Consider the following 11918-nt stretch of genomic DNA (forward strand, 5'->3'; position numbering starts at 1 on the left):
TAGTAGTGGGGCAGAGTTGCTCCCTGATTAACTCATTTTTTTGTTATGGTCATAAAATACACATAACATAAAATTCACCCTCTCAGCTATTTCCAAGTGCACAGCTCAGCGGCGTCAGGCACGCTCACACTGTTGTGCAGTCACCTCTGTCGTCGTCTCCAGAACTTTCCATCTCCCCAAACGGAGACTCTGTCCCCATGAAACACTGGCTCCCCATCCCCTGGGCACCCCGCCCTCCCCCAGGGGCTCCCACCATCCACTCTCTGTCTCTGTGGACTGGACTCCTCTAGGGACCTCCTGTGAGTGGGGTCACGCAGGACGTGTCTGTGTCTGGCTTCTGTCACTGCGCATAGTGTCCTCCGGGTCCATCCACGTGGTGACAGGTGGCAGGACGTCCTCCCTTCCTGAGGCTGAAGAACCTTCGGTTGTATGAATACACCAGCAAACCGTGACTTTGTGAGTCGCTGGGTTCTTCTCTCATCTGCTGTGAGACTCCGATCGAATCCTCTAACTTCTCTGAGCCTCAACTATCTCCTGCACAAAGGAGCTCAGCCAAAGCCCAGGGTGTGAGGGAGATTATGCGAATTCACTGATTTCAAGGGCGGTGGCCGGCGTTCCATAAACGCTCCAAGTGCATCAAAAGGCAGATACGAGGGGCGTGCAATGGCGGGTGCTGGTCAGCAGGGGCCGCTGCCGTCGCCTCCCGGAGGTACAGAGTTCTTGGCTGGCGCATGCGCAGCTGAGCCTCCCTGCAGAGGCGACTTTTTTCTCCTGGTTCTTCCCCGCCCTTTACCTCGGCCTGTATTTATTACTGCAGACCCTGAACCTGGCTGGAGCTGCTTTTGCTCTCTGCTGAAGCCCGGTACCTCCCCCAGGCTTCTGCTGAACGTGGGTCTGGGAATAGCGGTGGGGACAGGTACCGTGCGTGTCGCTGGTCCCATCCCGGCAGCCGTGGGGCTGAACACGTCCCCACGAAGAGTAGCAGCGGAGGGAAGGACTTCAATCTCACTATTCTCCTCATTAAACTCTCCCCGGCTTATTCAGTTTACGCTCAGTTTTCGTAATAAGCATTCTGCTCACGTGAGAGCAAATTGAACCCCCTCTTAACGAAAACCTTTGCTTTTCATCTCTGAGATGCCTTAATTTGAAAGGAAGTGCTGCGAAGTGTCTAATACGGAGCCCAGGACACAGTGGGCGCGCAATACATTTAAGATAGAAATTAACTAAGAATGGGAGCCCTGAGGGGCGCCTGGGTGGCTCAGTCGGTTGAGCGTCCGACTTCAGCTCAGGTCATGATCTCACGGCCTGTGAGTTCAAGCCCCGCGTCGGGCTCTGTGCTGACAGCCTAGAGCCCGCTTTGGATTCTCCGTCTCCTTTTCGCTCTGCTCCTCCCCCAATTGTGCTCTATCTCTGTCTCCCTCTCTCTCTCAAAAATAAATAAATGTAAAAAAAAAAAAAAAAAGAATGGAAACCTGATACCCATCTACTGGCAAACGTGTCCTTCAAATGGCGCATGCATATTCGTCTTGTAAAATTAACATCAAACATGTCATGAACACAGCTGTAGGTGTTCAAAGACCCCGAAATAACCCCGAGGGTAAATGCAATCAACGACTGGACAGAGCTTTACAAAGCAAAATGCGCAAAGCATTTGTGGGAAGGAGTGCACAGGCTCGGAGTTCAGATTCCAATTTGCATTGCCTTTTGCAGGTGCTTATCTGAGGAAAAGCAGTGCAGTCCTTTTGAGAGCACGAGTGTAGGGGAAGATTTACCTCAGGGGTTTCTTTGTGCTAACGGGAATATCATTTGGGGATGACATAAGGAATACTTAGTAAGGGTCTACTATGTACCAGGCATTGGGCTTGGCTCTATATAAAGAATAAAGATACCGAATGGAATGGCAATTTGTTCCCCTCGAGCCAAAGATCTGAAATGCAATAGTTTCTCAGGGTCAGATTAGGACACAAATGCAAAATAGTCTTCTGTACCTCCCGCTAGAGAGGAAATGAAGTAGAAAATGAGATTACACCTGGAAAGCGTTGAGCCCCATGCCTGAGAAGTGGCAAACTATGCCCCTGAAATAAACGTTGTATTAATAGCAATGATAGCTAATTAAAATAGCTACATTGAGTGCTGTGTCAGGCACGGTGCTAATCCCTTCGAATGTATTTAACCTTACTCTCCCTCAGCGATCACCCCATTTGACAGATGAAGAAAAGGAGGCACAGAAAAATCCGAGTACTGTAAGAACGGGTACAGTGGTGCAATTAGTGAGGTGTTTCGTTTATTGCTATGGCGACTACACCTAGCCCATTGCCTATGGTATAGATAAAAACCAATCTATCTTTGCGGGATAAATCAGTGATCAGTACGTGCCTTCAAAAAAGGTTTTTATTTTGAAATAATTATAGACAGATAGTCGCAAAAATAGTACAGAGTGGTCCCGAGTATCCGTCCTCCACCTTCTCCCAGTGGGATCATCTTACATAAGAGCAAAACCAGAACATTGACTTTGGTACAATCCACAGACACTTCCCACATTGCAAAGGGCTTTTAACAGAAGTGCTTGGCATTTTGCAAGCTGATATCGTTACTCCGATTAATAGTCTCAGCTAAAACGGTGCTCTGCGCTTTTTGCACCCGAGTATCGCATTCCGGAGGCTGGCACCCAGCTCCAGTAGACCACCGCCCCCGGGGACTCCGGCAGCCGCACCAGCGTCTAGAGGGTTAACCGGAGGAGCGCTGCCTTGCGCCTGCGCAGGGCGTTTCTTCTCGCCCCGCCCCCGCAGCGCGGTCAGATGACCCGCCCAACCGGCTTCTGCCTATAAAAGGTCGGGTGTTGACGTCAACGTTCTCTTCCGCCGTCGTCGCCGCCATCCTTGGCGCGACTCGCCCCGCTCGGATCTGCCTGGGAGAATCCACCGCCATCCGCCACCATGGTGAGCAACGCTGTCCGGCTGGTGGCCTGGAACGGCGGCGGGGCCTCCGCGGGACCGGCGCTCCCGGGGCTGGGGCGCCGGGGCCGCCCAGACCTGGAGGAGACATGGCGGCGCCGGCGGGCCTCGGGTCGGGGAAGCGGCCGCCGCCATATCTGCGCGTCGCGCCGTTCGCCGAGCCCCTTCTGCGCTTCCGGGGGCGCCGCCGCCTCCCGGGACCCCGGGCCCGGCTGGGAGCTGGGGCAGAGTCGGGGCGGGGGGGGGAGGGGGGTATGATGATGTGGCAGATGCTGTAATGGCGGGCGCCGTGTGGAGCGGGGCGAGGGGAGCCGCCTTATGTAACCCGCGGGTCGCGAGCCGGAGTTGGTGTTCCGTCGGGTGCCGCGGGTGGTAGCGAGGTGGGAAAACGGGGAGCCGAGGACCTCTTGAAAAAGCTCTTCTCTTAACGCTGTGTGACGTTGGTCCGGCGTCTTGTCCTCCCCGCGCGTCCAAACCGTGAAAGGCTGACAGGGGAGCGGGGAAACGGAGGCTGGCGCGTCGCTGGGGCTGTGCCAGCTGTCCGCACCCCCGGGGGAGGCGTGGGTCGAAACCCCCTGGGGTGGGTGGCCCGGTCTGACCCCCAGGTGCAGGGTGACCTTGGGTCTCAAAGACACCCTTTGGGGGACGCTGGGGAGGACTCCTGCGGTTACAGGGCTGGGGTTTTCGGGGGAGTATTGACTCTCCCTTACGCTTGACGGAGCTGTCGCGGCCCTCGGACAGGTGTATCCCGTCACTTGTGGGCTTTTTCCCCCCGGCCCTCGATCTGGATTGTTGCTTCTAAGTGACAAGTGGGATCTGGTGCTTCCAAGATGGGACAGGTGGCGTCTTTAAGAGGGTGTCCGCAAAGGGCCGTTCCAGGTGGTAGCTGGGGCTGTCCCAGGTCCAGGCCACCCCTGGCCGTGGCCTCGCAGTCGATCGATTGAAGTCCCAAGGCCGTCCTGGCTTGGCCTGAGCCTCCCCCTCCCCTCCCCCCCCCAGGTGAACTTCACAGTAGATCAGATCCGGGCCATCATGGACAAGAAGGCCAACATCCGAAACATGTCCGTCATCGCCCACGTGGACCACGGCAAGTCCACGCTGACGGACTCGCTGGTGTGCAAGGCTGGTATCATCGCCTCCGCCCGCGCCGGGGAGACCCGCTTCACCGACACCCGGAAGGACGAGCAGGAGCGATGCATCACCATTAAGTCAACGTGAGCCTTGGTGGCCTCTGCAGAGGGGAGGGGAGGTGCTCACCCAGGTCCTGGGCGGGTGGGGGGCCCAGACAGCAGGCACCGGCTTGTTCCCGAGGCTGTTGGGGGAGGATTTGAACACCCTGGGGGCTGGGTTTTTGAACGACGAGTGAGGGTGGGGTTCGGTCTGGTGAGGGGAAGCTGCCGCCACCAGAGAGGCCCAGGGGTGGTTGGCTGGTGTCGGGGGTGGGGAGTCTTGGGGAGGGAGGGGGCTTGCCCCTGGGCGTCCCCGTTTCCAGGCTGAGGGGCTCTTGGGGCACTGCCTGGAGAAGTCTGGGAGCGTGCTCCTGGGTGGTCGGGATGCTGTCAAACAGCCCGCTTGCGTAGGGCGTCCCCAGTGAGTTCTCTAGCCCCAGCCGACCACGGTGACACCCAAGCAAGCTGACCGTAACCGCCGTTTGTCTTTCGTCGGTAACTCGCGAGACTCGCCTGGCTTGTTGGTCCTGAGGCTCCTTTCAGTTGGGAGTGGATGGGGGCAGGGGTGAAAGGTGGTCTGGGGTCACCTGGTCCAGGTTTAGAGTCCAGGGTGTTGAGCCAGGATGAGGGGGCTGGACGGGTAGGCTCCAAGGAGCTGGTCTTTACAGCTGGTAGTAGGGAGGTGGGCCTGCTCCGCGGAGGGCGATGGCTTCGGCGAGGGGAGTCTAAAGCCTCCGGGGAGAGGAAAGAAATTTCCGCGTTCTTTCTAGATTTGAACCCCAGTCGCTAAGTGACCCCAGAGTCCTATAGGGATTGAAGAAAGCCCTGCTGACTCTCTGCCCACGAAGCTGGGCTTACTCCAGGGGTCACGGGGAGGACAGTGGAGATGAGTCGGTCCTCCACCCCAACTTGTCCTGATCTCTTCAGGGCTATCTCCCTTTTCTATGAGCTTTCGGAGAACGACTTGAACTTTATCAAGCAGAGCAAGGATGGCTCCGGCTTTCTCATCAACCTCATCGACTCACCTGGGCACGTAGACTTCTCCTCGGAGGTGACCGCCGCCCTCCGTGTCACCGACGGTGCCTTGGTGGTGGTGGACTGTGTGTCTGGTAAGTAGCGGGTTCCCTCACGTGTGGTTTGGGGCGTGGGGCTGTCCTGCCCCTGGCTGATGGAGCCACCTGTCCCCAGGTGTGTGTGTGCAGACGGAGACGGTGCTGCGGCAGGCCATTGCCGAGCGCATCAAGCCGGTGCTGATGATGAACAAGATGGACCGCGCCCTGCTCGAGCTGCAGCTGGAGCCTGAGGAGCTCTACCAGACCTTCCAGCGCATCGTGGAGAACGTCAACGTCATCATTTCCACCTATGGGGAGGGCGAGAGTGGCCCCATGGGCAACATCATGGTATGTCGCTTGCCCGGTGAAACGCAGGGTTCCTTGGCTAGCTCGCCGTCCGCCTCGGTGTTCCCAGTATTTTTATCCCACGTGTTGTTGGGGGAGCCACAGTCCTCTTCATCCTGGAGGGGCTGTGACTGTTCCTGGGCCGGGGGAGGTGCTGGCCCTCGGAAGCACTGTTGCGAGCGTAGGGTCCCTTGGGGATTCTTGGTGGTTCTGAGAGCAGGCTTGCCAGAAACGTTAGGGTGACCAAGAATGGGGCTGGACCGTTTTTGAAACTGACTTCTTTTGGGGAAGCGGTGGGGTAGTTTGCTCTGCTTGTAGACCGTGCCCTCAGGGTTAGTGGTCCCCCCACCCCCAGGGGATGAGCAGAGTTGGGTCTTGTCAATGATGACTGAAATTTCTTCACTTTGACCTGATGGCTATTGAAGAAATCTGATGTCTGAGGCCCACCGCGCCCGGGGACTTTGTTTTCCGTCCGTGTCTGTTTACAGCTTTCTCTTGCTTTTGCCCTTGCAGATCGACCCTGTACTTGGGACTGTGGGCTTTGGGTCGGGACTCCACGGTTGGGCCTTCACCCTGAAGCAGTTTGCAGAGATGTACGTGGCCAAGTTTGCCGCCAAGGGCGAGGGCCAGCTGGGGCCTGCTGAGCGGGCCAAGAAAGTGGAGGACATGATGAAGAAGCTGTGGGGTGACCGGTGAGCGCCACGTGTGAGGAGCAGGGGCGTCTGCAGCATCCCTGCGGGCCTGGGGGGTGGTCCACGGGTGGTGGTGGTGGTGGGGAGGGGGCTGAGTGGGCTCCTTCTGCACAGCTGATTCCCTGGTCCTACCATGGTTGAGTTGGGTCTCGTCCGCCAGGTATTTTGATCCAGCCAACGGCAAGTTCAGCAAGTCCGCCACCAGTCCTGATGGCAAGAAGCTGCCACGGACGTTCTGCCAGCTCATCTTGGACCCTATCTTTAAGGTGAGCAGCTGAGCGTTTTGTGGATGTGCATCTCCTGGGCTGTCCTTGGGCCTGTCCCGAGGAGCCGTTCCCTGACCTGCTGTGGCGAGTGACAGGATGCTCTGGGGCTGGGCACGGCCGGGTTGGAGGGCGGCTGCTGGAGGAGGGCGAGGGCACAGTGGTAGAGGTTCGGCCCCTGGGGCTGCACCCTGACAAGCCAGCTACAGATTCCTAGGTAGAGGGGAGTCCACCTCCCTGGCTGGGGGTTTAGAGGTAGGGGAGAGGAGACAAGCTTGGGGCTTTGCTGGTTTAGTGAGTGGAGCGTGAATTTGAACACGTTCGTGGCGCGTAAGTCAGAGCGGATTTGCGTTTTGTGACAACGTATTCTGATTTTTCTGGGGCCTGCATTGGGCCAGGCCCTCAGTGCTGGGCTGCAGGGACTTTGCAGCACTGCCCTCACTGTGGGCTGGGGCAGGAAGGAGCTTCAGGCTTCCCAGCATGTTCCCAAACGCACTGTATTGTTTTTGCCACGTTAGGTATTCGTTGCGATCATGAATTTCAAGAAGGAGGAGACTGCCAAGCTGATTGAAAAGCTGGACATCAAGTTGGACAGTGAAGACAAAGACAAAGAAGGCAAACCACTTTTGAAGGTGAGTGTGGGCAGGCGGGGGGGGGGGGGGGCGGCTGCCGGCCCTGCCCCCTAGTCTGTGAGCCACAGCCCCACCACCGGTAGGGTGGACAGAGACCTGTGGTGTTGGAGGCGCTCTGGGAGGGGCAGCCCAGCACCCGAACGTATTTTAGAGCCACTCGGGGCTCAGGGTTGTGAGGGCAGGGGGTGTCCCTGAGCCTCCCGTTCCCTCCTGTAGGCTGTGATGCGCCGCTGGCTACCTGCTGGGGACGCCCTGCTGCAGATGATCACCATCCACCTGCCTTCCCCCGTGACGGCCCAGAAGTACCGCTGCGAGCTCCTGTACGAGGGGCCCCCGGACGACGAGGCAGCCATGGGTACGTGAGGTTCACCTGCAGTCCCGGGTGGCAGCAGCCTGTGGCCGTGTGGCAGGAAGGTCCCGGTCGCAGGATCCTGGGGTGGTGAGCTTTGAGGAAGTCACACGTTCCCCTCTGGGGATTCTTCTTTGACACCTCAGGCATCAAAAGCTGTGACCCCAAAGGCCCCCTGATGATGTACATTTCCAAGATGGTGCCGACCTCCGACAAAGGTCGATTCTATGCCTTCGGCCGCGTATTCTCGGGGCTGGTGTCCACGGGCCTAAAGGTCAGGATCATGGGACCCAACTACACACCTGGGAAGAAGGAGGACCTGTACCTGAAGCCCATCCAGAGGTGAGGTGCCTGGCAGTACTTGGTATGTTCCAGACTGGTCCATGCCACCCCCCGCCCCTCATGGGTGACAGAAGGTGGTACGGCCCCAAGAGGGTAAAGGAACCGTCAAAGCTGACGGGCTTACCTGGGCGCAGTGGGCAGAGATGCATTCTGACTCGGACACACATGTGCCACAAGGTTGAGGTGGTGGCCAGAGTTTGGTCGCATACCTGGAGGGCCGGCACAGACTCCAGAGGAGGCCCCTGGTGACGGTCTGTCTCCCAGCTCTGCGGTTACAGGTGTTGGGAAGGGCCAGCTCCTCCAGCCCGCCAGCTGCTGGGGCCCCCACACCCCGCCTGCCTCGGGTTCTCAGGTGTTTTTGATGCTCCTGTCAGCCCTGGGCTGGGTGTGGAGCCCTAAACGGGAGGTAGGAATGAGCACGTTGGCGTGCAAGAGGCCTCAGCGACTGTCAAGTGTAACTGAAGCCAGGGCTTTGGGTCCCGGGGTCGGGGGAATGACACCGCCATTTAAGGCTGGGGGTGGTGGGCCACAGGATCCAGAAGGAGGGGATCTGGCGCACTGATGATCTGTCTCCCCCAGAACAATCCTGATGATGGGCCGTTACGTGGAGCCCATCGAAGATGTGCCTTGTGGGAACATTGTGGGCCTGGTGGGCGTGGACCAGTTCCTGGTGAAGACTGGCACCATCACCACCTTCGAGCATGCCCACAACATGCGGGTGATGAAGTTCAGCGTGAGCCCTGTTGTCCGGGTCGCCGTGGAGGCCAAGAATCCGGCCGACCTGCCCAAGCTAGTGGAGGGCTTGAAACGCCTGGCCAAGTCGGACCCCATGGTGCAGGTGGGTGGGTGCCCTGGCCGGGGGCAGCGCTCCTCCGGGGGTGGTTAGTTCGTGGTTTAGCTGTGGCGGAGCCAAACACCGTGCCGGGGACTTGTGAATACTTGGAAGGTCAGGTGTGTGCACACCTCCCCTGCCGAGCTGCCGTGCAGCAGTGTTGGTTTCTCGTTGGGGGTCCCCGCTCTTTTCTGTAGGCTGCTTAGAGCTCTCCGGCTTGGCCGTGCAGCAGGCCATTGGGGAAGGTTAACGCTGGGAACAGCAAAAGCACCTGGGAGCTCTTGCTTCCCGTGAGCCCGGAGTTCCCTGAGAACCCCGGGTCCAGGAGGCTGCCTTCTCCAGCTAGAGAGAGGGCTTCTGGAGCCTGCTTTCCACCTGTCGGTCTGGAACTTCCTGGGTTCCGAGTGTCCTGGGGTCAGGGCCGGGGGCTGACCCTCCATCTGTTGTAGTGCATCATCGAGGAGTCAGGGGAGCACATCATCGCGGGGGCTGGCGAGCTGCACCTAGAGATCTGTCTGAAGGACTTGGAGGAGGACCACGCGTGTATTCCCATCAAGGTGAGGCTTGGCCCCACCCCGGGCTCACCTGGCCCGAGGCCTGCTGTCCCCAGTACACAGCAGGCAAGTAGAGGTTGCCGAGTCCAGGGTTCAGGCTCCACTCTGCAGGGTCCTCCGTCCTCTTCCCTTGACGTGTTCCTGGCAGAGAAGTTGTGCGGTTAGGAAACCGGTAGCATACGTCTGCTGTGCAAGGCATACATTGGAGCGTGAGGGTTCTGCTTTTTAAAAGCTGTTTCTAACTGGAGATTCTGAAGGTGGCAGACGGTTAGGTTACCGTGGTCACTCTGGCTTCTGGGTGCTCTGGTTTTCATTTCCTGCTTTGGCAAGGAACTGAACTTGGATCTGTGCGTGTGTGACACTCAGGAGTCCTATCAGGAGGAGCCTCTGAACGTGTTTCTTGGGTGGTCACTGATTGCTGGGGCTGGCCTGACCTTCTCACGACTTTTGCAGAAATCCGACCCTGTGGTGTCCTATCGGGAGACGGTCAGTGAGGAGTCGAACGTGCTCTGCCTGTCCAAGTCCCCGAACAAGCACAACCGGCTGTACATGAAGGCGCGGCCTTTCCCCGACGGCCTGGCCGAGGACATTGACAAGGGCGAGGTGTCCGCCCGCCAGGAGCTCAAGCAGCGGGCCCGCTATCTGGCCGAGAAGTACGAGTGGGACGTGGCAGAGGCCCGCAAGATCTGGTGCTTTGGGCCCGACGGCACCGGCCCCAACGTCCTCACCGACATCACCAAGGGTGTGCAGTACCTCAACGAGATCAAGGACAGCGTGGTAGCTGGCTTCCAGTGGGCCACCAAAGAGGTGAGGGGGCCACTCGAGAGTCCGGCTTACGATGGATCAGTTACCTGTGGGGTTCTCGGACAGGCAGGAGACTCACACCTGCTGGGGGATTGGGGGCCGTGTTCCGTGAGGGTGAAGGGCTCAGGGTCTTGCATTCTGGGAAGAGTGTCCTAGGGAGGCTGAGTTGGGTAGGACGTGACACTTTGGTCTTGGGGGGCCCCTGGGGGTCTTGGCGTAGAGCTGTATTACCTTTTCTGGAGGAGAAGGCTGCAGCGGGCCCAGGACCTTGATGGCGGTCACGCTCTTTTGTGCAGGGAGCCCTGTGCGAGGAGAACATGCGGGGCGTGCGCTTCGACGTCCACGATGTGACCTTGCACGCGGACGCCATCCACCGCGGCGGCGGCCAGATCATCCCCACTGCCCGGCGCTGTCTCTATGCCAGCGTGTTGACCGCCCAGCCCCGTCTCATGGAGCCGATCTACCTTGTGGAGATTCAGGTAGGGGGGCTTGGTCCTTCGACTGTTCTTGGGTCTTGTCTTGCTCGACAGCTGTTAAAAACAGTCATTGTTTCCTGACAGTGTCCGGAACAAGTGGTTGGTGGCATCTATGGTGTCCTGAACAGAAAGCGGGGTCACGTCTTCGAGGAGTCCCAGGTGGCCGGCACCCCCATGTTTGTCGTGAAGGCCTACCTGCCTGTGAACGAGTCCTTCGGTAAGTGCCGGCCCAGCGCAGCCTCACCCGCTGCCGGGGGCTGGCAGCCTGGTCGAGGGCGTGGCCGGTTTTGCCTCCAGCAAGGCCTAGAGCCGGTCCGATGAGACACTGATGGAGTCTGCAAACTATTGCCCGTTGGAGGTGGGCACAGCACACTTGTGGGGGATCACGTGGTCTGCTCATCACGTGGACGTGGTGAATTTGCAGGGGGAGACGACTTGGGTGTGTAACCTGGCACCAAGATGGAAGCCAGCAGCATGTAGCTCGGGTTCTTACTGCGGGTGGGCAGAGGGAGGCCTCCGAGTGGCCAACTCTGTGTCCCTTACTGACGAGCGGTCTTGGTGCAGGGCCCAGGCGAGATACGGGGTAGCGTTAACGTTAGCGTGACTCGGTCGGGGTGACTGGGCTCTGATCTCCACGTGCCCAGTGTCTTCTCCCGGGCGTTGCCACAGTGGCAGCAGGAGCCGGGTCTCCCGAGCCCGCCAGTGAGCCCTGTCCCTTCCCGCAGGCTTCACTGCTGACCTGAGGTCCAACACCGGCGGCCAGGCCTTCCCCCAGTGCGTCTTCGACCACTGGCAGATCCTGCCCGGGGATCCCTTCGACAACACCAGCCGCCCCAGCCAGGTGGTAGCCGAAACACGCAAGCGCAAGGGCCTGAAGGAAGGCATCCCAGCCCTGGACAACTTCCTGGACAAGTTGTAGGCCGCCCTCCCTGCAGCCCGCCCTCCCGGGTGGGACTCCGCACAGCCCCTGCACCCGGCTGACGATCGACCACGTAAGCCCTCGCGTTCTTCATGACACCTCGAGACTGTCCACAGTGACGCTCCGCCTGACGGGTTCTGGGGCCCACTCTGTGCCATCACTCACCGTGAACACTCGATGCCGTTTCTTTCGATATTTATTTCAGGATATCAGAGGCAACAGAAATGCCCTGGCAGCAGGGACTTACTTGGCCGGTGGGGGTGGGGGGGGGCGGGATGGGACACTCAACAGTTTTTTTTTTTCCATTTCAGAAGCTCAAATGTCCAAACAAACAAACAAACAAACGCATTAAGAGGTTTATTTGGGTAAATGGCCCGTAGTGGATTTTCCCCCAGAAAGGGGGAAGGAACAAGCGGGTAGATCTTTATCTTTGGACAGAAGCTAGAAGGCAGGAAACTTTGTGCAGTGTCACCGTGAGCACCCCCAGCTGTATTAGTGCCATTGGAATAATAAATTTGATATGGTGGTGACTGTG

At 58.7% G+C, this 11918-nt stretch overlaps 1 protein-coding gene and 1 non-coding gene across 2 annotated transcripts; both read left to right on the top strand.

Moving 5' to 3' along the window:
- Positions 1–2785: 2785 nt before the first annotated feature.
- EEF2 (eukaryotic translation elongation factor 2) lies at positions 2786–11918 on the top strand. Its single transcript, XM_027049567.2, has 15 exons — positions 2786–2939; positions 3954–4168; positions 5051–5232; positions 5312–5523; positions 6034–6212; positions 6373–6478; positions 6994–7107; positions 7324–7462; positions 7603–7798; positions 8378–8636; positions 9080–9187; positions 9638–9991; positions 10285–10467; positions 10549–10681; positions 11190–11918. The coding sequence occupies exons 1-15, from the start codon at positions 2937–2939 to the stop codon at positions 11381–11383; spliced, it is 2577 nt and encodes an 858-aa protein (XP_026905368.1). The 5' UTR covers positions 2786–2936; the 3' UTR covers positions 11384–11918.
- Positions 5898–5962, top strand: LOC113596420 (small nucleolar RNA SNORD37). Its single transcript, XR_003417152.1, has one exon. It is a non-coding gene; the product is annotated as a small nucleolar RNA SNORD37 (small nucleolar RNA).

The sequence above is a fragment of the Acinonyx jubatus genome, chromosome A2, assembly GCF_027475565.1.
Source record: "Acinonyx jubatus isolate Ajub_Pintada_27869175 chromosome A2, VMU_Ajub_asm_v1.0, whole genome shotgun sequence".
Classification (NCBI taxonomy): Eukaryota; Metazoa; Chordata; class Mammalia; order Carnivora; family Felidae; genus Acinonyx; species Acinonyx jubatus.

What these genes read in the sequence shown, in the direction of transcription:
- EEF2 (XM_027049567.2), top strand. An exon ending in AGTCGGACCCCATGGTGCAG is followed by an intron (nt 8,637 to 9,079) that starts GTGGGTGGGTGC and finishes CATCTGTTGTAG; the next exon opens with TGCATCATCGAGGAGTCAGG. An exon ending in ACGCGTGTATTCCCATCAAG is followed by an intron (nt 9,188 to 9,637) that starts GTGAGGCTTGGC and finishes CGACTTTTGCAG; the next exon opens with AAATCCGACCCTGTGGTGTC.